Raw genomic sequence first — 24,542 nt, forward strand, 5'->3', positions numbered from 1 at the left:
CCTTGAATAAGGCCTTCAACTTGTGCTCTTGGTGCGGGCCTGTCCCGCCACGATGGTAAGAGCAAATATTCAAAAGAGCAAATATTCAAATCAAATAAGAATGCCTTTACCTCTCCCAGGGGTCTTGCTCAGAGCTCTTTGGTCCGGGGATCAGAGGTTCTCCCAGAGAATTCCCCGGTGCCAGCTGGAGGTCCTGCGGTCCCACGGATCCGTCGAGGTTCAGAAGCAGGGTCCCATCTGGGTCGCCAAAAACTGTCACCGAAATCCGGGAATAAACCTCGTAACACCAATGTAGTGTTAAAAGGCAGGCATTCTTTATTGCAGCGCTGGATGCACGGGGGATAGCTCCACCCAACGTGCATGCCAGGTGATCACCAACACACAGGTTATGTAGGATCAAAACATACATATTCATCATTTTTCTCAGGAAGGGCAGTCCTATGATAATCATTTCTCAGAATCCATTTCCATATTCTCCTCCCCATCACGCATGCTCAGTGATTTGAGTCGGTGGTCCTTCAGGGGTCTCTGGTGGTCGTCAGTGGTCTCGCACCCATGTTTGCTGGGTGACCCTCTTCTTGCGGGCATGCGCAGTATCCTTGCTGTGGATGCACCTGTCCATAACGACTTCATAAGATTAATATCTCCAAACCTATTGTTCAGTTGGGTAGGGACTGTACATGGAACATAGCAGCATTGTACATTGCCATGGTCAGTTAGCTTCATTACCTATTACCTTGGTTACAAACTAATTATCTCAACCTGATTCTATAGTTTCTGTTTCACGGCCCCTATCCCACAGTTACAATATGATATCCACCTTAGAGGCTATAGCTCTGTGTGCTGTATCATAGTTTGTGAAGCAGCCAAAATCCTTATTGCATCGTTATTGGTAAAACTTGTGAAAGAGGCGCTCTGGGCCAGGAAACACAGGAGGGTCCCTCAGAGAAGGGGTGTTTGTGGCATGACAGATTTTTATTGGCTCTGGGATCTATAGAGCCTGAAATCCACAGGGAAAAAACCCTCAACTGGGTAGGTGGCTGTTCAGTCTGCCCTGCTCCTTGTCCTACCATCTGGACCTTATTATGGTAGCTGTTCATTTTTGGAGACCTATGCTGCACTTTCATAAGTAAAGCAAGTATTTTCTCTGACAGTTGTCTTTTAGCCCCTCATTCACACATGCATACATATAATACTAGAACAGTGGATAGAATTGTGTCTGTTGAAAAACAACATTGAACAAACCATGACTTTGTAACAGCTAAAACTGGGTTTGTTGGCAGAACCATTGCATTGTATCAACTTGTTCTGTGTCTGTTCTTATGAGTGCAGTTGGTCCCATGCTCTCTATATGAATTGGGGATAGAAAATAACGTGACTAGATGACCAGTAAAAAACATCTTTAGTTAAGGTAAAGCAACTACTTTTCTGTCTCATCTTCCCTCTCATTGAGTCTAATTGTAGTTAAAGTACAGAGGTAGAGAGCCCAGCCTTCATTTTCTGTGAATAAAAATTTGTGAGCACTGGTAACCTGTTACCATTCTCTTACTATTTTAAAAATATTTTTTGAATTAAGATAGTGCAACCACTGTACCTTTTGAAGGTAGAGCATAGCAGTGGTTGATTGCTATTCATGATTATTCCTTACTTAATTGGTGTCAGAATTGGGGTTTTTTTGGTGCATGAAATATTTCCTTGCTCATGAAGCTTAGTTCTTGAGGAGAGATCTAAAACTGCCTGAGGGAGTTAAATTAGCATTATTTCATTATACAACATTTAAGCTTCCCATTTGATCCATTATTGATATATTTCCTGTAAAATGAAAATATGCAAGATTTTAAAGCTATATAAATAGGGAAAAATAAAATTAACCCCCCAAAATTCTGTTCTGCATCTACTTCCTCTCTGTCCATCAATTTAAGATTGATCCTCTAGTTGCTTATGCATATGCTTAATCTTAGACAAATGAATAGATTTACTGAATTCCAAAGGAGTTTCTGGTTGAGGTCTCAGGTTCTAAGTTCTGGTCGGGTCCAGGGATGTACCCTTCTATAAATCTACCTAATGTATAGCACACTGTAGGGGCCAACATCAGCAACAAAATTAATAATAAATGACAAATGCATCTACATTCCTGCTAAGCATTTTAAACAAACAAAGCTTTACTTTAAGGAACTTACAACAAAGGTAAATACTAATAGGCTACCAGAGTTTTGCTTGAGTTAAATACTAAAGGCCATAGATCAGCTGTGTACTAGTATGTTTTTCAGATAAGGTTAATTTCTTTGTTCTGTTTTTGGAAAATGCTTGGCACAGTGTCGTGGTTTTACCCCAGCTGGCAGCTGAGCACCACGCAGCCGCTCGTTCACTCCCTCCCCATCGGGATGGGGGAGAGAATTGGAAGAGTGAAAGTGAGAAAACTCGTGGGTTGAGATAAAGACAGTTTAATAGGTAAAGCAAAAGCCGCGCGCACAAGCAAAGCAAAGCAAGGAATTCATTCACCACTTCCCATGGGCAGGCAGGTGTTCAGCCATCTCCAGGAAAGCAGGGCTCCGTCACGCGTAATGGTTACTTGGGAAGACAAATGCCATTGCTCCAAACGCCGCCGCCCCCCCCCTCTTCCCCCAAGCTCCTTATAATCTGAGCATGACGTCATATAGTATGGAATATCCCTTTGGTCAGTTTGGCTCACCTGTCCTGTCTGTGTCCCCTCCCAACTTCTTGTCCACCCCCAGCCATCCCGCTGGCAGGGCAGTGCAAGAAGTAGAAAAGGCCTTGGCCCCGTGTAAACACTGCTCAACAATAAGTCCATAGAACAAAAACATCTCTATATTATCAATGCTGTCTCCAGCACAAATCCAAAATATATCCCCACACTAGCTACTATGAAGAAAAATCAATCCTCTCAGCTGAAACCAGGACACACAGTAAGATCATGAGTATTCTTGCATCCTCTTACAATAAAAATTGTTGTATGTACATTGCTAAAACAGTTACTAAGAATGTACTTTCTCCATCCTTTACACAGTAGTGTCCTTATCTTACCCTTACAGAGCCTTCCCACATTTGCTGCCTTCTGCAAACGTCTCCCCTTCCTTACATATTCCTTTCCTCCACCAGACGCTGAAGGATGCCAGTGACAATGCCCGCAAGGACTTCCACCATGAGGCAGAGCTGCTGACTAACTTGCAACATGAGCACATCATCAAGTTCTATGGTGTCTGTGTAGAAGGTGATCCACTCATCATGATCTTTGAGTATATGAAGAACGGAGATCTTAACAAATTCCTCAGGTAAATCCACCAACACGTGTTGTGCTGGAAAGTCAGAAGTGGGCAGAGAAGGTAGACATTGCTGGTACTTAATGCCAAATTAACTGCTCTCACTGAAAAATGTGGACACCTAAGAGTGAAAATCTGTGCAATGCTACTGATTCATCTTGTGTACTGTGATGTGGGGCTTATTGTTTCTTTACCTATTTGGAAGTACTATTAAGTTAATCCTTACACTTTCCACCAAAAGAATGGGAACCAAAGGAATAGTGTTTTCATTATATTTCAGCATATTCTGAAATGTTTGTTTATCAAACTTGCAGTAGTAATTGTTTCCTTGCCTCTTTTCTGCTAGCACTTGGGAAGATCCCACTCAGCACCTATCTCTATCTGTAGGTGTCTAAAAGCTTCTGAGAATCTACTTCCCTTCTCTCAGTGTTTTGAAACGGTACCATTAATCTGCAGCAAGAAAACTTTGAGCCTTGGAAACTTCAGTGCAATGGAAATTACTATATCTTGGGGGATAGAGTAGGGCTTTTTTTTAAAAGCTATTTGGGAATGCATATCTGAAATTGAAATTTGGTAGTAAAGCAGTCATAAATAAATAGGTGATAGTTAAGGTTCACAAGAATAGATAACTCATGAACCAGTAAGTTCTGTCCAGTGCCCTTGTGCATGTACAACTTCTTCTAGCCTGCCCTTGTTGACAGAAAAATAAACAGTTAAGAGACGTTAGCACCTACATAAAAAACATTTGCATAAGGGACTGTTCATTCAAGGTCTCCTAGTTTCAGTCAAAGGGTATGTGCTGGTTTTGGCTGGGCTAGAGTTAATTTTCTTCACAATAGCTAGTATGGGGCTATGTCTTGTATTTGTGCTGAAAACAGTGTTAATAATATGAGGATGCTTTATTTATTGCTGAGCAGCCTTACACAGAGTCAAGGCCTTTTCTGCTAGCAAATAGGCTGGGGGTCCACAAGAAGGTGGGAGGGGACACAGCCAGGACAGCTGACCCCAACTGACCAAAGGGATATTCCATACCATATGACATGATGCTCAGCAATAAAACTAGGGGGGAGGTTGGGGGGGGTGCCGCTCAGGGACTGGCTGGATATTAGTCAGTTGGTGGTGAGCAATTGTTTTTATTTCCATCAGTTGTCTGTCTTGGGTTTTATTTCTCTCTCTTTGATATTTTCCTTTTCATTCCTATTGTTTTTATTTAATTTCAATTATTAAACTATTTTTATCTCAACACATGAGTTTTCTCACTTTTACCCTTCTGATTCTCTCGCCGCATCCCGCTGGGGGGAAGTGAGCAAGCATCTGTGTGGTGCTTAGTTACTGACTGGGGTTAAACCATGACAGGGTCTCACAAAGGCATTTCAATGTCCTGAGATCTCTTCTGCCTAAGGATAACTTCCTGTCCTGGTTCTGGCAAGGATAGAGTTAATTTCACAAGGAGCCAGGACAGGTGACCCAAGCTGGCCGGGGGCTATTCCATACCATGTGACATCATGCTCACCATAAAAGGGGGCTAGTCGGGCAGGGGCGGGCTCCGCGTGGCTCCGGGATGGGCTGAGCTTCAGGTCATCGGATCGGTAAATCGTTCTCTGTTATCACCCATTGTGAATATCTGTTATCAGCACTGTTGTTGATTGTTTTCCCTCTCCCTTGCTGTCCCAGTAAACTGCCCTTATCCCAACCCTCAAGGCTTTGCCGTTGTTTTTCCGTTCTCCTCTCCATCCTGCCGGGGGAGGGGTGAGCCAGAGGCTGCGTGGTGCTCAGCTGCCCGCTGGGGCTAAACCACATCAGTCCTTTTTGGCGCCCAACGTGGGGTTTGAGGGGTTGTGATAATGACAAGTCTGACCCAAGTGTGTTAAAACAAAGTTGTTATAAGCATTTATGATGTTATTGAAACAGTCACTGGTCATAATGATGTTCTGTTTGGTCACATGGCTCTGGTTTGTAAACCCGTGTTTACTCTATGCAATCCCTGCGGTGCTGTTTATCCCCTCTGGGAGAGGGGTTCGTGTTCTCATGTTGGTGTATTGTGTGATAATGACTTTGATAAGATATCATTGACAGTCATGGGTCTGAGCTGGTATGTGTATGTAGCATTTTGGCCAGGCCCGTACCTCGGTCAGTACCTTTCAGAACTGATTAATAATTGGACCCAATCTATGGGGAAGACAGGGGGGGATACCTTCTCCCACTCTTTCACCTCCCCTTTTCCCTTTTGGTTGGTTACAACAATTTTTGAGTATTTTGAATACCCTTGGAATGTTCAGGCCAGTATATTCCTGTTGCTAGGTCTCCTGCATGCTTTCCAACTCCTGTTCAGGGTTAGCAAAAATTGTTTCAAGAGTACCACCCAGGGATCTTCCCCAAGACTGAATGGTCAGGGCTGGCATGGCATGTGGGAGAGTATGGGCGGGTATCTAGGGACCTTTTCACCCCCAATGGTTTGGAACTTCACTCCCAAACAACTGCAAGACCCTGATAAAATGGTAGAATATTTGAAAGGAAAATGCTGTGGGGATTCTAAGGAGACACAACTTACTGCGCTGTGCTGGGCCCTGGCCACAATCCATCAAACACCGCTTGACAGTAGACAGCACCATCCAGAGGGAGAGAGCGGACCCACAGGCACTGCAGCTACCCAAACCCCCGCAACAGGCACTGTAGCCGAGCTAAAAGATCAACCCACACCAGTATCAGTCGCCCCTATACACAAAAAGAAATACACAAGGAAATCGGTTTGCTTAGTGAAAGATGAGGATGAACCGGGGCCATCACGAGAACAAGAAGGAGAGCCAGAACCAGAAGTGATCACCCGATCCCTGTCCCTGAGTGAGCTGCGAGATATGCGGAAAGATTTCAGCCACCTTCCAGGGGAGCACATTATTACCTGGCTGCTCCGCTGCTGGGATAACAGGGCCAGTAGCCTGGAACTGGAGGGCAGGGAGGCCAAGCAGCTAGGATCCCTGTCTAGGGAAGGGGGCATTGACAAGGCAATTGGGAAGAAGGCACAGGCCCTCAGCCTCTGGAGGCGACTCTTGTCAAGTGTGAGGGAAAGGTATCCTTTCCGCGAAGATGTCGTATGTTGGCCAGGCAAGTGGACCACCATGGAGAGAGGTCCCCAATATCTGAGGGAATTAGCTGTGCGGGAGATGGTTTATTATGATCCAGACAATGCACAGTTGCCCACAGACCCCGATGAAGTCCACTGTACCCGACCCATGTGGTGAAAATTTGTGCGAAGTGCACCATCATCGTAGGCCAACTCACTGTCACTAATGGACTGGAAGAGTGAAGAGGCACCCACAGTGGACGAAGTGGCTGGCCGACTCCGGCAATATGAAGAGAGCCTTTCTTCCTCCCTCGTCTCGGCTGTGGAGAAACTGTCCCAGGACGTCTGGCAACTCAAAGAGGATATATCTTACTCCCCACCTGTACAGACCCGCATTTCAGCTGTCAGGAGTAAGCGTTTTTCTGCTCCAGAGAGGGGATATAGAGCATACACACCACGAGGTATCCTGTGGTTTTACCTGCGTGACCATGGAGAAGACATGAGGAAATGGGATGGGAAGCCCACCTCAACCCTATGGGCACGCGTACATGAGCTACAAGGCAAGACAGCTGTAAAAAGGGACTCTTCCAAAAAGAATGCTGCTCCAGTTTCCACTGGGCAGCCCCCCAAACCAAGTGAAAGGCCAGATCGCACTTCTGATCCTCTTGAAGGGACTTCTAAGTCCTTTTTGCAAGAGGTGAGTAGTGACTATGCTGAGCAGGATTAGAGGGGCCCTGCCTCCAGCCAGGTGGAGGAAAGGGACAACAGGGTTTATTGGACTGTGTGGATCCGATGGCCTGGCACATCGAACCCACAAGAGTACAAGGCCCTAGTGGACACGGGTGCACAGTGTACCCTAATGCCATCGAACTATGAAGGAGTGGAACCGATATCTATTTCTGGTGTGACAGGGGGATCCCAACAGTTGACTCTGTTGGAGGCTGAAGTAAGTCTAACTGGGAATGAGTGGCAAAAGCACCCCATTGTGACTGGCCCAGAGTCTCTGTGCATCCTGGGCATAGACTGCCTCCGGAGAGGGTATTTCAAGGACCCAAAAGGTTACAGGTGGGCTTTTGGAATAGCTGCCTTGGAAGCGGAGGAAATTGAACAGTTGTCTACTTTGCCTAGTGTCTCAGAGGACCCTTCTGTTGTGGGGTTGCTGAGGGTTGAAGAGCAACAGGTGCCGATTGCTACCACAACGGGGCACCAGCGGCAATATCAAACCAACCGAGACTCCCTGGTTCCCATCCGCAAGCTAATCCGTCAACTGAAGAGTCAGGGTGTGATCAGCAGAACCCACTCACCCTTTAACAGTCCCCTATGGCCAGTGCGGCAGTCCAATGGAGCGTGGAGACTGACAGTAGACTATTGCCAAAAAGGACTGTGGTGGGTCGACCCTGGCTGGAGGCCAGGTGCCCACCAGAGCCGCTCTGTCACTCCCCGTCCTTAACTAGACAGGGGAGAAAAGGTATAACAAAAGGCTTGTGGGTCGAGATAAGGACAGGGAGAGATCACTCACTAATTATCGTCACGAGCAAAACAGACCGAACTTAGAGAGGGAATTCATCTAATTTATTACTAAGCAAAACAGAGTAGAGGAATGAGAAATAAAATCAAATCTTAAAACACCTCCCCCCACCCCTCCCATCTTCCTGGGCTCAACTTCACTCCTGGCTTCAACCTCCTCCCCCTCAGCAGCACAGGGGGATGGGGGTTACGGTCAGTTGATCACACTTTTTTTTCTGCCACTCCTTCATCCTCAGGGGGAGGACTCCTCTCATTGTTCCCCTGCTCCAGCATGGAGTCCCTCTCACAGGAGACAGTCCTTCACGAACTTCTCCAGTGTGAGCCCTTCCCATGGGCTACAGTCCTTCACGAACTGCTCCAGCGTGGGTCTCTGGTCTCTCCCATGGGGTGCAGACCTTCAGGAGCAGACTGCTCCAACATGCGTCCCCCACAGGGTCACAAGTCCTGTCAGCAAACCTGCTCTGGCGTGGGCTCCTCTCTCCATGGGTCCACAGGTCCTGCCAGGAGCTTGCTCCAGCATGGGCTTCCCACGGGGTCACAGCCTTCTTCAGGTGCCTCCACCTGCTCCAGGATGGGGTCCTCCATGGGCTGCAGGGGGACAGCCTGCTTCACCATGGTCTTCACCACGGGCTGCAGGGGGATCTCTGCTCTGGTGCCTGGAGCACCTCCTCCCCCTCCTTCTGCACTGACCTTGGTGTCTGCAGATGTTCTTACATCTTCTCACTCCTCTCTCTGGCTGCAAAAGCGCTCTCTAACTGTTTTTGTCTTTCTTAAATATGTTATCACAGAGGCGCTGATTGGCTTTGCCTTGGCCAGCGGCGGGTCCGTCTTGGAGCCGGCTGGCATTGGCTCTATCAGACACAGGGGAAGCTTCTAGCAGCTTCTCACAGAAGCCACCCCTGTAGCCCCCCCGCTACCAAAACCTTGCCACGCAAAACCAACACATATGGGCATGCGCAGTACCCTTGCTGTGGATGCACCTGTCCATAACGACTTCATAAGATTAATATCTCCAAACCTATTGTTCAGTTTGGTAGGGACTGTACATGGAACATAGCAGCATTGTACCTTGCCATGGTCAGTTAGCTTCATTACCTGTTACCTTGGTTACAAACTAATTACCTCAACCTGATTCTATAGTTTCTGTTTCACGGCCCCTATCCTACGGTTACATTATGGTCATACCATTGATACAGTATATCGCTATTAATATCATGCAATTTAATTTATTGGCTATTTTCACCCAAAATCAAATCCCCTTGGGGTACACATCAGACTTCCCCATCCTTTCTCATCACCCACCAAGTGCACCCTGGTCCCTGAGCAAAAGCAATCCCGCAGATGGGCTTGCCTTTGCCTGAAGCAGGGATAACCCAGACTGTTTTACCCAACATATTCTCTATGTGCACTACAGGAACTTTATCCCCTTCTACTGGGCGTGGGAATTTTGATTGGGCAGGGCCAGCTCGATTGGCAGATCCCCGAGTGTTAACTAACCAGGTGGCCTTTGCTAGATGTGTGTCCCAGTGTTTGAGGGTCCCACCACCCATTGCCCTCAGGGTAGTCTTTAGCAGTCCATTGTACCTTTCAATTTTCCCAGAGGCTGGTGCATGGTAGGGGATGTGATACACCCACTCAATGCCATGGTCTTTGGCCCAGGTGTCTATGAGGTTGTTTTGGAAATGAGTCCCGTTGTCTGACTCAATTCTCTCTGGGGTGCCATGTCACCACAGGACTTGCTTTTCAAGACCCAGAATAGTGTTCCCGGCAGTGGCATGGGGCACAGGATATGTTTCCAGCCATCCGGTGGTTTCTTCCACCATTGTAAGAACATAACGCTTGCCTTGGTGGGTTTGTGGGAGCGTGATGTAGTCAATTTGCCATGCTTCCCCATATTTATATTTCATCCATCGTCCTCCATACCACAGAGGCTTTACCTGCTTGGCTTGCTTGATTGCAGCGCACGTTTCACATTGATGGATGACCTGTGAGATGGCGTCCATGCTCAAGTCCACCCCTCGATCACAGGCCCATATATATGTCGCATCTCTTCCTTGATGACCTGAGGTGTCATGGGCCCACCAGGAGCTATAAATAATTCACCCTTACGCTGCCAGTCCAAATCCACCTGAGCCACTTCAATCTTGGCAGCCTGATCCACCTGCTGGTTGTTCTGATGTTCCTCAGTGGCCCGACTCTTGGGTACGTGGGCATCTACATGACGTACCTTTACAACCAGCTTCTCTAGCCGGGCAGCAATATCTTGCCACAATGGGGCAGCCCAGATGGGTTTGCCTCTGCATTGCCAGTTGCTCCGCTTCCACTGCTGTAACCACCCCCCACAGGGCATTGGCCACCATCCATGAAGTCAGTACGGAGGTACAGCATTGGCCACTTGTCTCTTTCAGCAATGTCTAGAGCCAGCTGGGTGGCTTTCACCTCTGCAAACTGGCTCGATTCACCTTCTCCTTCAGTAGCTTCTGCAACTCGCCGTGCAGGACTCCATACAGCGGCCTTCCACCTTCGATGCTTTCCCACAATGCGACAGGACCCATCAGTGAAGATGGCATATGGCTTCTCATCTTCTGGTAGTTTATTATACAGTGGGGCTTCTTCAGCACGTGTCACCTCCTCCTCTGGCGACATTCCGAAATCTTTCCCTTCTGGCCAGTCTGTGATCACTTCCAGAATTCCTGGACAATTGGGGTTTCCTATTCGAGCCCGCTGTGTGATCAGTGCAACCCACTTAGTCCACGTAGCATCGGTTGCATGATGTGTAGAAGGAGCCCTCTCTTTGAACCTCCAGCCCAGCACTGGGAGTCGGGGTGCCAAGAGGAGCTGTGCTTCAGTGCCAATCACCTCTGAAGCAGCTCGAACCCCTTCGTAGGCTGCCAATATCTCCTTTTCCGTTGGAGTGTAGCAGGCCTCGGATCCTCTGTATCCCCAACTCCAAAACCCCAGGGGTCAACCTCGAGTCTCCCCTGGTGCTTTCTGCCAGAGACTCCAGGTAGGGCCATTCTCCCCGGCTGCGGTATACAGCACATTTTTCACATCTGGTCCCATCTGGACTGGCCCAAGAGCTACGGCATGAAGTATTTCTTGTTTAATTTGTTCAAAGGCTTGTTGTTGGTCAGGGCCCCATTTGAAATCATTCTTCTTCCATTCAAACTGTAATTTGGAATATGCATTCGCCAGAAACCCACAACACCTAAGAAGGCCTGTGTCTCCTTTTTGTTGGTTGGTGGGTCATGGCTGCTATTTTGTTGATAATATCCATTGGGATTTGACACCACCCATCATGCCACCTTATTCCTGAAAATTGGATTTCCTGCGCAGGCCCCTTCACCTTACTTCACTTTATGGCAAAGCCAGCCTGCAGCAGGATTTGGATTATTTTCTTCCCTTTCTCAGAAACTTCCTCTGCTGAGTTGCCCCATACAATGATGTCCTCAATGTATTGCAGGTGCTCTGGGGCTTCACCCTTTTCCAGTGCAGTCTGGATCTGTCCATGGCAGATGGTGGGGCTGTGTTTCCACCCCTGGGGCAGTCGGTTCCAGGTGTACTGGACGCCCCTCCAAGTGAAGGCAAACTGTGGCCTGCCCTCTGCTGCCAAAGGGATCGAGAAAAATGCATTAGCTATATCCATTGTGGCATACCATTTGTCTGCCTTTGACTCCAGTTCATATTGAAGTTCCAGCATGTCTGGCACGGCAGCGCTCATGGGCGGTGTGACTTCATTCAGGCCACGATAGTCTACCGTCAGCCTCCAGTCTCCATTGGACTTCCACACTGGCCATATGGGGCTGTTAAAGGGTGAGTGGGTTCTGCTGATCACTCTCTAACCCTCCAGTTGATGAATTAGCTTGTGGATGGGAATCAGGGAGTCTCTGTTGGTGCGGTATTGCCGCCGGTGCACAGTTGTGGTAGCAATCGGCACCTGTTGTTCTTCAACCCTCAGCAACCCTACAACAGAAGGGTCCTCCGAGAGACCAGGCAAACTAGACAATGGTTCAATTTCCTCCGCTTCCAAGGCAGCTATTCCAAAAGCCCACCGGTAGCCTTTTGGATCTTTGAAATACCCTTTCCGGAGGTAGTCTATGCCCAGGATGCATGGAGCCTCCGGCCCAGTCTCAATGGGGTGCTTTTGCCACTCATTCCCAGTTAGACTTACTTCAGCCTCCAACAGAGTCAACTGTTGGGATCCCCCCGTCACACCAGAAACAGATATTGGTTCCACCCCTTCATAGTTCGATGGCATTAGGGTACACTGTGCACCAGTGTCCACTAGGGCCTTGTACTCTTGTGGGTTCGATGTGCCAGGCCATCGGATCCACACAGTCCAATAAACCCTGTTGTCCCTTTCCTCCACCTGGCTGGAGGCAGGGCCCCTCTAATCCTGCTCAGCATAGTCACTACTCACCTCTTGCAAAAAGGACTTAGAAGTCCCTTCAAGAGGATCAGAAGTGCGATCTGGCCTTTCACTTGGTCTGGGGGGCTGCCCGGTGGAAACTGGAGCAGCATTCTTTCTGGAAGAGTCCCTTTTTACAGCTGTCTTGCCTTGTAGCTCATGTACGCGTGCCCGCAGGGTTGAGGTGGGCTTCCATCCCATTTCCTCATGTCTTCTCCATGGTCACGCAGATAAAACCACAGGATACCTCGTGGTGTTTATGCTCTATATCCCCTCTCTGGAGCAGAAAAACGCTTACTCCTAACAGCTGAAATGCGGGTCTGTACAGGTGGGGAGTAAGATATATCCTCTTTGAGTTGCCAGACGTCCTGAGACAGTTTCTCCACAGCCGAGACGAGGGAGGAAGAAAGGCTCTCTTCATATTGCCGGAGTCGGCCAGCCACTTCGTCCACCGTGGGTGCCTCTTCACTCTTCCAGTCCATTAGTGCCAGTGAGTTGGCGTACAATGATGGTGCACTTCGCACAAATTTTCACCACATGGGTCAGGTACACTGGACTGCATCGGGGTCTGTGGGCAACTGTGTGTTGTCTGGATCATAATAAACCATCTCCTGCACAGCTAATTCCCTCAGATATTGGATACCTCTCTCCATGGTGGTCCACTTGCCTGGCCGACATACGACATGTTCGCTGAAAGGATACCTTTCCCTCACACTTGACAGGAGTCGCCTCCAGAGGCTAAGGGCCTGTGCCTTCTTCCCAAATGCTTTGTCAATGCCCCCTTCCCTAGACAAGGATCCTAGCTGCTTGGCCTCTCTGCCCTCCAGTTCCAGGCTACTGGCCCCGTTATCCCAGCAGCGGAGCAGCCAGGTAATAATGTGCTCCCCTGGAAGGCAGCTGAAATCTTTCCGCATATCTCGCAGCTCACTCAGGGACAGGGATCGGGTGATCACTTCTGGTTCTGGCTCTTCTTCCTGTTCTCGTGATGGCCCCGGTTCATCCTCATCTTTCACTAAGCAAACCGATTTCCTTGTGTATTTCTTTTTGTGTATAGGGGCAACTGATACTGGTGTGGGTTGATCTTTTGGCTCGACTACAGTGCCTGTTGCGGGGGTTTTGGTAGCTGCAGTGCCTGTTGCGGGGGCCTGGGCAGCTGCAGTGCCTGTGGGTCCGCTCTCTCCCGCTGGATGGTGCTGTCTACTATCAAGCAGTGTTTGATAGATTGAGGCCAGGGCCCAGCACAGCGCAGTAAGTTGTGTCTCCTTAGAATCCCCACAGCATTTTCCTTTCAAATATTCTACCATTTTATCAGGGTCTTGCAGTTGTTCAGGAGTGAAGCTCCAAACCATTGGGGGTGAAAAGGTCTCTAGATACCCGCCCATACTCTCCCACATGCCATGCCAGCCCTGACCATTCAGCCTCAGGGAAGATCCCTGGGTGGTACTCTTGAAAAGATTTTTGCTAATCCTGAACAGGAGTGGGAAAGCATGCAGGAGACCTAGCAATAGGAATATACTGGCATGAACATTCCAAGGGTATTCAAAATTCTCAAAAATTGTTGTAACCAACCAAAAGGGAAAAGAGGAGGTGAAAGAGTGGGAGAAGGTATCCCCCCCTGTCTTCCCCATAGATTGGGTCCAATTATTAATCAATTCTGAAAGATATTGACTGAGGTACGGGCCTGACCGAAATGCTACATACACATACCAGCTCAGACCCATGACTGTCAATGATATGTTATCATAAGTCATTATCACACAATACACCAACATGAGAACACGAACCCCTCTCCCAGAGGGGATAAACAGCACCGCAGGGATTGCATAGAGTAAACACGGGTTTACAAACCAGAGCCATGTGACCAAACAGAACATCATTATGACCAGCGACTGTTTCAGTAACATTATAAATGCTTATAACAACTTTGTTTTAACACACTTGGGTCAGGCTTGTCATTATTACAACCCTTTGAGATCCAGCTTGGGCACCAAAAAGGACTGACATGGCTTAGCCCCGGTCAGCAGCTGAGCACCACGCAGCCTCTCGCTCACCCCTCCTCCCTGGTGGGATGGGCGGAGGAGAATGCGAAAGACAATGGCAAAGCCTCAAGGGTTGGGATAAGAACAGCTTACTGGGACAGCAAGGGAGAGGGAAACAATCAACAACAGTACTGATAACAGATATTCGCAATGGGTGATAACAGAAAACAATTTACAGATCTGACAACTGACCAACAGGATGCTCAGCCCCCACTCAGACTGTCCTGGAGCCGGGCCAAACCCATCCCTCCCCAGCTAACCCCCTTTTATGGTGAGCATGATGTCACATGGTATGGAATAGCCCCTTGGCCAGCTTGGCTCACCTGTCCTGGCTCCTTGTGAAAATTAACTCTATCATACCCAGAACCAGGACAACATCATAAAAGCAAAAGGCATCAGCTAGCTTCCTCTCTTGTTCGCAGAGCTGTCAGAGTTGACAGGGAGACCAGAGGCTGAACTGAGTATGCAGAGCAAACACTATTTTTCCTGGGATTATTATCTGTCTGGCAGAGGATTTAAGTATATTGTCAGGGTAATATTGGGGTATTTGCATTTACCTCCTTGCACCTCTGCTGGGGATCAGAAGAGACCTTCAATTTTCAAGGATGCCAGCTCAGTGCTTTTTCAGAGCACCAAATTTCCATTAGAACAAGCCAAATTTGTAGCTAATTCATTGTCATTATGATAAATGCTTATTCTTTGATTCTTTTTGATTGGCCTTTTCTTATCTCCTAACTCTGGTTTTGACTTGTTGTATAGAAAGATAGTTTAGCAGACAGTATATTTCCTACACTAGTTCTTCTTTTTTTAAATTATTAATCAGCTCTTGTCCCTGGAATGTAAAATGATTATACTGGGACAAACCGTTTAACCTAAGTTCCAATTTGTTATTCCTCTCACATTTGTGGCAGCTCGTGCTGCAGATCAGAGGTCAGTTGCAAACAGGATGTAAAAACCTGTATTTCTTACCCTGCAGCGCCACCAAAGACTGTCAGGGAAAAATGAATCTGAAATTTAATCCAAAGGTGCTTGCTGCCTGCATGCAGCCAGGAGCTGTTTCAGATTTAGGACTACAGCCTCAAAGTCACGCCTGCTCTATGCTTGTTCTGGCTAGCAGAGACTGATGTGGATCCAAAGGAATCTTTTTAAATGTTACTGACTATTGCAGATACTGAGGAGCTCCTAATTCACAGCCAACACCAAGAAGATAAGCAAGATGCATTAAAATAATCCAAAAGTTTCATTAGGTACAGACCATCTCCTCAAGAAAGTTAGTGAAAGATCAAGAGTTTGAATCTAGATCTCTAGTTTAGCAGATTCAGAGATTCATGCTAGAGAAAAAAAAATTAGTGCAATGAATAGGTACAATCCTTTTCAATAAGAATTTGCCTCTGAGTCTTGGTTGGGAATTTCATCTCTTCCCTTTTACCCTGCCACCCCCCCCCAGCAAAAACTGTATGGCTGCCTGTGGCAGAACAAGTGCACTTAACTTCTTTGCCTAGTATCAGAAGCAATCCCAGCGATGCTACACACCCTCCTTCATCTGTCACTTTGCTCAGGAAGTTCTTCCCCTGGGGCAATTTTAATATCATATTTCTAATAGGTAGTGTCAGATTTGATCTCACAGATTTTTATTAATTTGCAACTCTTCCAAACTCCTATGCCCTTCCCCAAGGGACAAATTAAGTCTACACCTCACCTCTATTGATTAGAAAGCTGACTCTGAAACTCCTCTTTGTATGAAGGATGGACTTCTGAGAAAAAATAAAAATCAGTTCTAGGATATTTTTTTCAAAAAAGTTCAGGAGAGAAGGGCAGAGGTGGTGTCTGAAAGATTAGTCTGCAGGAATGGAATAAAAACAGGCTTCCGTAAAACCAGAAGAATGGGGTGAATAAAAAGGGCTATTCAGAATATTATAGGGTGTATCAAATGAGGAATAACTGTCAGATGACCTCATTAATTAGCTAAATACTGGCTAGTAATGCTTGCCATAAAATGGTACGTGTAGACTTAGAATCATAGAATCGTAGAACAGTTTAGGTTGGAAAAGACCTTTAAGATCATCAAGTCCAACAGTTAACCTAGCACTGTCAAGTCCACCACTAAACCATGTCCCTAAGTGCCACATCTACACTTTTAAATACCTCCAGGGATGGTGACTCAACCACTTCCCTGGGCAGCCTGTTCCAATGCTTGACAACCCTTTCAGTGAAGAAATTTTTCCTAATATCCAATCTAAACCTCCCCTGGCGCAACTTGCGGCCATTTCCTCTTTTCCGATCACTTGTTACTTGGGAGACCAACACCCACCTCACTATAACATCCTTTCAGGTAGTTGTACAGAGCAATAAGATCTCCCCTGAGACTCCTTTTCTCCAGACTTGTTGTGGTTTAGCCCCAGTCAGCAGCTAAGCACCACGAGGCTGCTTGCTCACCCCTCTCCCCCGGTAGGATGGGGAGGAGAATTGGAAGATAAAGGCAAAACTCGTGGTTTGGGATAAGGACAGTTTACTAGGACAGCAAAGGAAGAGGAAAATAACAACAATACTTAGAGTATACAAAGTGGGTGATACACAATGCAGTTTGCTCACTTGACCAGATGCCCAGCCTATCCCGAGCAGCCGCCTCTCCTCCTCAGCCAGCCCGTTTTATATCCAGAGCATGACTTCTATGGTATGGAATATCCCTTTAGCTAGTTTGGATCAGCTATCCTGGCTGTGTCCCCTCCCAGTTTCCTGTGAAAATTAACTCTATCCTAGCCAAAAACCAGGACAAGACCAGGACCCCAGACAAGACTAGTACCCCAGTTCCCTCAGCCACTCCTCATAAGACTTCTCCTCTAGACCCTTCACCAGCTTCATTGCCCTTCTTTGGACATTCTCAAGCACCTCAATGTCCTCCTTGTACTGAGGGGCCCAAAAGTGAACACAGTATTCAAGGTGTGGCCTCACCAGTGCCGAATACGGAGGGACAATCACTTCCCTAATCCTGCTGGCCACACTATTTCTGATACAAGCCAGGATGCTGTTGGCCTTCTTGGCCACCTGGGCACACTGCTGACTCAAGTTCAGCCAGCTGTCAACCAGCACACCAAGGTCCTTTTCCGCCAGGCAGCTTTCCAGCCACTCTTCCCCAAGCCTGTAGCATTGCATGGGGTTGTTGTGACCCAAGTGCAGGACCCAGCACTTAGCCTTGTTGAACCTCATACAGTTGGCCTCAGCCCATCAATCCAGCCTGTTCAGATCCCTCTGCAGAGCCTTCCTACCCTCAAGCAGATCAACACTCCCGCCCAATTTGGTGTCATCTGCAAACTTAGTGAGGGTGCACTAGATCCCCTTGTCCAGATAATTGGTAAAGATATTAAACAGAACTGGCCCCAGTACTGAACCCTGGGGAACATAACTTGTGACCAGCTGCCAACTGGATTTATTCCATTCACCACAAGTCTTTGGCCCAGCCATCCAGACAGTTTTTTACCCAGCGAAGAGTATGCCCGTCCAAGCCATGAGCAGCCAGTTTCTCCAGGAGAATGCTGTGGGTAATGGTGTCAAAGGCTTTACTAAAGTCTAGGTAGACAACATCCACAACCTTTCCTTCATCCATTAAGTGAGTCATCTTGTCATAAAAGGTGATCAGGTTAGTCAAGCAGGACCTGCCTTTCATAAACCCATGTTGACTGGGCCTGATCACCTGGTTCTCCTGTACATGCCGCATGATGGCACTCAAGATGATCTGCTCCATAACCTTCCCTGGCACTGAGGTCAGGCTGACAGGCCTGTAGTTCCCTGGATCCTCCTTCCGGCCCTTCTTGTAGATGAGCATCACAGTTGGTAGCTTCCAGTCAACTGAGATCTCCCCAGTGAGCCAGGACTGCTGATAAATGATTGAAGGTGACTTGTTTAGCACTTCCACCAGCTCCCTCAGTACCCTGATGCTAATACCTGTATCCTCAAGGTACCAGGATGTGACATATGTATGTGACACTGTTGTGACACATCAATGTCACTGATGTGACACTGTTAAGATAGGTGAAGCACACATGTTATAGTGCTTTTTTGGGCTTTCCAAATGCAGAAGGACTTTCTTTGCCCTAGAGCGTATAGGAGTTTCTCATGAGTCAGTTGATGAGTATATCTTTTAAAAGACTGCTAGATCTTGAAAAATTTCAATTTCTGAAGTTTAGTTGTTCCAACTAGACTGTGTTTTGTGTTCTCTTCCCATTGTCAAGAATTCTTGTGTTGGGCAGAACTCACCCTCAGTGGTGAAATCAGCAAAAACAGTGTCATGTTGTGCATACAGATGGGAAATTAGAAGTATAAATCTAAAATTGCTGCACTTGTTTCTCAGATGGCACCTGAGAAGGAAGTTAGCTAGGAAGTTAGTTACTAGAACAGAACAGGAGAAAGATAGTGGTTTAGGACTGAAATATATTGTTATGAACCATCTGCCTTATTTCCCTAAGCAATATGTTACCCATTGTATAACACTCTTTAAATCACCTGTCTTTCTCACCATGACAGAAAACAGTAAAGGAAAAAAATTCGAGTCAAATTCTCCCTTATTTCACCAATGAATTTATAGCCCTTTTTGTCATTATATTTGAGGGAGACAATTTTGTGGTTTAGGGCCCACTAATGCCTTTCACTTCTCTAGCTTACAAGTCGCCTATTACTTCATTGGCTTGTATTCTGGTGCAGGGCACATGGACCAGATGCAGTACTGATAGCAGAAGGCAACCATCCTGCTGAGCTGACTCTATCCCAGATGCTTCACATTGCCCAGCAGATTGCAGCTGGTGTGGTTTACTTGGCATCACAGCACTTTGTGCATCGGGATCTTGCTACGCGGAATTGCCTGGTTGGTGAGAACCTGCTGGTGAAGATTGGGGATTTTGGGATGTCTAGAGATGTGTACAGTACAGACTACTATAGGGTAAGTGAACTGCTATAATCAATAATAACTGAGATCTTGTTCGGTCATCTTACTGCATTCATGTGACTGATTCTACTTTTACATTGGACAGTCCTGTAAGATGATTTAGGGGTTGGCATATGGAGAAGCTGGTTCTGAATAAATACCCATGGTAATTACTCAGTTTTGGTATTAGTTTTGGTAAATTTGGAGAGAGTTAATCAGAATAACATTGGCATTTCCTGTTGTTTATATATGTTGGCTTTATTTTCTAATAATAAATCATACAACAGTCTTTTACTCTGGGCAGAAATTTCGCATGCTTGCTTGGCTGTAGGGAAGAAGCAACAGATAAAAAGGAAGAAAGGGTAATCAAATTTGGCCCAACTCTCAGAAGATACTAAAATATGTTCTTATACATTTCTAAGACAAATGGAAATTGTAACTTTTGGTTATTGTATAATGTTTCAGTTTACTTCGATATAATGGTCAGCAGCACTGGACAGAACAGTTATTTTACTTGCTGACAGCAAGCATTTCCTGCTTTAAGCCAGTTCTTTAGTCTTACTGTTTATGAACATTTGTTTTGTGTCACTCTGGTGAGGGTTGTAACTCAGTGGTGGGTAAGGATAGCCCATGGCACTTGTTCATATTCTGGCCCTGAGCTCGGTTGCTGTAAAATGATCTGTGAAATTTGCAAAGGGCTTCTAGGATCTCTAGGACAGACAGGACTGTGTACACTGATCATTGTTGTTAATGTTGGCTTTGTACTATGTGGCAGGTCATGCAGTTTACAGCATTTACTGCTCAATACAATGTGTAACTTCATAGGTAGAAATTGAGTAAGAGTGACATCTATCGCATTTTTGTAGCATGGGGGAGGCAATCCATGGCCAAGCTGTTAGTTTGTAAATGCTAGAGCTGTATCCTGTAACATAAGCTACTCAGAATCTTTAAATACATTCTCTGTACCTGCCTCCCACATCACTTGTTACCAGTGAACTCCTTATACATAAAATGAAGGCCTATTCTTTTGCCACCTTAATTGGGCTGCTGTGTCTATAAAAGAACAGCATCCTTTTGGAACTAGTATTTCTGTGATGCCCAAAAAGAGATTGCCTTTTGTGGTGGGTTGACCTTGGCTGGCTGTCAGACACCCACTCAGCCACCCTCTCACTCCCCTTTCTCAACAGGACAAGGGAGAAAATAAGATGGGGAAAATAGACTCAACTTGGGGAAAATTAATTTTATTTATTGCCAGTTAAAAATAGAGTAGGATAGTGAGAAACAAAACCAAAAACTTAAACATCTTCCCCCCATCTCCTTTTTTCCAAGGCTCAACTTCATTCCTTTATTTCCAACTCCTCTACCCCACCCCCCACAACCCTGAGCAGCACAGTGGGGATGGGGAATGGGCAGCTGTGGTCAGTACATACCAGTTCCTCTCTGGCACTCCTTCCTTCTCACATTTTTCCCCTGCTCCAGCATGGGTCCTTCCCACAGGCTGCAGTCCTTCAGGATAAACCTGTTCCAGCATGGGGCCCTACATGGGCTGCAATGTGGATATCTGCTACAGCACGGTCATCTCCATGGGCTGCAGAGAAATACTTGCTCCACCGTGGTCTCTTCCACGGGCTGCAGGGGAATATCTGCTCTGGCACCTGGAGCACCTCTTCCCTCTCCTTCACTGACCTTGGTGTCTGCAGTGTTGTTTCTCTCACATTTTTCTCACTCCTTCCTCTCACAGTTACTGTGCAGTGGTTTTTTTACCCTTTCTTAAATATACTATCACAGAGGCACTACCAGCTTTGCTGATTGGCTCAGCTTTGGCCTGGAGTGGGTCTGTTGCAGAGCTGTCTAGAACTGGCTGTGTATGGCACGGGGCAGCCCCAAAGTGGCCACTCCTGCAGCGCTCCCCGCCCACTACCAAAACTTTGCCACTTACATCTAACATACCTTTACATCTGGATGAGGCTGGACAGGGCAGAGGAATCTACACGCAAGAGGTATTGTTGAGCGCTGTTTCATTTGTTCTTTGTCCCTTCTATAAAAAAGCATACCTAGTATTTAGTAAACATACAAACCATATTCTTAGGTTTTGTTATTTTGGAAATTCAGCACTTCAAGCTATTTCTTCAATGTAAAACAAGCATGACAATTTCATAACTTGGATAAATATACAGAGTAGTAATCTCTGGCTATATTTGTGTTTGAGAGGACATCAGTGAGCACCAAAGGCCAGGGTTTCTTGATTTTGTATGAGCAATATCATAGAATCATAGAATGGTTTGGGTTGGAAGGGACCTCAAAGATCATCTAGGTCCAAGCCCCCTGCCATGGGCAGGGACACCCTCCACTAGACCAGGTTGCCCAAAGCCTCATCCAACCTGGCCTTGAACACTTCCAGGGATGGGGGGATCCACAACCTCTCTGGGCAACCTGTTCCAGTGCCTCACCACCCTCACAGTAAAGAATTTCTTTCTAACATCTAATCTAAATCCACCCTCCTTCATCTTAAACCCATTAACCCTTGTCCTGTCACTACACTCCCTGATAAACAGTCCCTCTCCAGCTTTCCTGTAGGCTCCCTTCAGGTACTGGAAGGCTGCTATAAGATCTGCCCAGAGCCTTCTTTTCTCCAGGCTGAACAACCCCAACTCTCTCAGCCTGTCCTCATGGGAGAGGTGCTCCAGCCCTCTGATCAGCTTCGTGGCCCTCCTCTGGACTCTCTCCAACAGCTCAATGTCTTTCTTGTACTAGGGACCCCAGAGCTGGAGCGGAGTAGAGGGGCAAAATCACCTCCCTCGACCTGCTGGTCGCACTTCTTTTGATGCAGCCCAGGACACGGTTGGCTTTCTGTTTCTTTTTCTAAAACTGTGGCGATGACACCAGCTACGAAGCCATGTGTTTATGGACTGTGTCTGTCTGTTCCTCCCAATGTTGCTGCCTGCAACTGCGAGGGAGGAAAAAATAACCTGTGCTCCAGATTCCCTCACTAACCGTCCCAAGACCCTGAAGTGTCTTTGATTGCTTTTGCACTGCGCATTGCAGCTTCATCACCACCCACATGGAAGAGCAGTAGTGGGTAGTAGTCCGAGGGTCATACCCGAGTGGGGAGTTTCCTAGTGATGTCCTTAACATGAGCCCCAGGGAGGCAGCAGACTTCTCCGAGAGGAGGGTTTTTCCGGCATATTGGACCCTCTGTACCCCTCAGAAGGAAGTCGCCTACAACTGTAACCTGCCTTTTCTTCTTCGTGGAGGTGGTCATGATATGGGGCGTGGGCCTTTCTGACCTTGGCAATATGTCTGGTGTAGCTTGACTGTCATCCGTGTCCTCCTTTAACTGGCCTTCCACAGCCAGAGCCTCATACCTATTGTACAGAGGCACCTGGGAGGGCAAGGTGGGCAAGGAGGAGGTTCATCTGTCACCCCAAGCATGGACTTGCTTCCATTCACTCCTTCCTTTTAAGCTACGGCCTTCAACCTGGCAGGAGGAGGATACAGGGACCCCTTGATCTTGTTTTTTTTCTGGTGGCTGTTTCTGTCTCAGAGAGGACAGAGCATGGCTCCACCAATCTTTGTCAGCCTCCCTGATGCTCCTTAACCTTTCTACTTCCTCTCATAGCTCTGCCACCAGGCTGAGCAGATCATCCACTTGGTCACACCTCACACAGCTGTTCTCACTACTGCCATCCATTCCCAGTGAGAGGCTCTGGCAATCTCTGCAGCCTGAGAGCTGGGTGGCTGCATTTTTTTGCAGCAGCTCTGTCTGGGTTGCCATATCCATTCTGGTGAGTACAGAGGTCAGAGCTTTCTGCCGGGTGGATATCATGGCTAAGTTCCTTCCAAGGGGGTGATGACCACCAATGGAACTCACCTCCTGAGCTGGTAGAGTGACAAGGCCCTCCCTGCGTGAACTGCTGCGCAAACTGCCGTGACACACCCTGGTTGACATGCCACGCTCTGTTTGCCTGCTCTGTTCGCAGCCCCTCCCTAGGCTGGTTTTTATATGCATGGGTGCCGTTGCTCTGGCAATGCCCAGGTCTCATCAGTGGCTCCCGTGAGAGCTGCTGGCTCCTGGCAGGTCTCTTCCACTCCCCTGGTGTTTCCCTGCCTCAGGAAAATCAGGAAAACCCCCTGTGTGCCAAGATCTGCCGCGCCGCTGCGGGTCAGGCTGGCACCGGAGCAGCTCCACTCGGCGACTGACTCTGAGATGCTGCCTCCCTGTCAGGATGTTAGATTTGCCTAAGATGATTATCTATAGTTTGCTTCTGTAAGATAAGGATGATCCCCAGTCCTTGTTCTCTGTTAGATTCTTAACAACATTCTACATTGAATCAGCTCAGTTGTTAAGAGATGCTTCAGGGAAGAGTGGGAGAGAAATAACCTTTCAGCTGGGAATACAGGTTTCAGGTTCAGTAGGGTCTTTTACTTACTTTCTTGATATCTGGGTTTTGTTGTTTAGACTACTATCCCTCAAAAGTTAAGGTTTCCCATCTTTCATTTGAACATACGAATAACATGTCTCATCTGCACTGTTCAGTGGCTTAAAGTATTGACATTGAAGCATGGGAACAACCACTTTGCTAATATTTCTTCTTGCATGCAGAGATACTATTTCAGACCCTTTTTAAGGCTTACAATTCAAGTTTGCAAGAGCTTGCTCAATATTTGGTCTTAAAATACTTTTTTGTGTTTCTTTATCATAAGCCAAAAGCTCCAAAAAAAAAAAAAAAGGGAAGGTCAGCTCACCCCAGTACTTTGAAAAATAGGGATATACTTTAAATATCCAGCCACAGGCTTGAACCAAGATTTTGGATGAAACTGTGATCTCAACAGGGTAAGCAAGAGCTTTGCCATCAACTTCATTAGGACCACAATTTCACCTTTCCACTTCTTTATGTCTGTCCAGTGTGGCACAGAGACTGTTTCTGATTTAGATTTATGGAGCTAAGTTGTGTAATGCCTATTTAGCTATTAAATAACTTATTTGCATTTATGTAATAGTGCAAAGAACAGTGGAGGAAATAAGGAGTCTTTGCCTCCATTTGTACATACCATGCAAGGATCTATCAGAGGCCTGGGGCTATTAGTGAGGTTTCCATCTTCCTTTAGGCCCAACTCGCCCAAAAGGGATGGGAAGGTTTAGAAGTCACAAATTCATTTCTTCCACTTCTGGCATAGATGGGGCAGAAGAACCCAAGAGGATATGGTTCAGCATAACGTGAAGTGACTTGTTTTTTCTTTATATCTCCTGCATATCTTGTACCATGTTTGTTGCTGTCTTTTACTATTTAAAGAGAGCAAAAGATGT

The 24,542-nt window shown here is 46.9% G+C and overlaps 1 protein-coding gene across 4 annotated transcripts in view; it reads left to right on the plus strand.

The window, feature by feature from the left end:
• The window catches only part of LOC104642870 (BDNF/NT-3 growth factors receptor-like), a 281,490-nt gene that overhangs the window by 198,060 nt on the left and 58,888 nt on the right, over positions 1–24,542 (plus strand). For 3 of the 4 annotated variants that reach the window (XM_075738918.1, XM_075738915.1, XM_075738916.1), the window contains 2 exons: positions 3,121–3,293; positions 19,015–19,249. In XM_075738918.1, the coding sequence (XP_075595033.1) occupies positions 3,121–3,293; positions 19,015–19,249 (408 nt within the window). Of the gene's footprint in view, positions 1–3,120; positions 3,294–19,014; positions 19,250–24,542 lie in introns of those variants that run through there. The other variant, XM_075738919.1, reaches the window with a different exon arrangement.

The sequence above is a fragment of the Balearica regulorum genome, chromosome W, assembly GCF_011004875.1.
Source record: "Balearica regulorum gibbericeps isolate bBalReg1 chromosome W, bBalReg1.pri, whole genome shotgun sequence".
Taxonomy (NCBI): Eukaryota; Metazoa; Chordata; class Aves; order Gruiformes; family Gruidae; genus Balearica; species Balearica regulorum.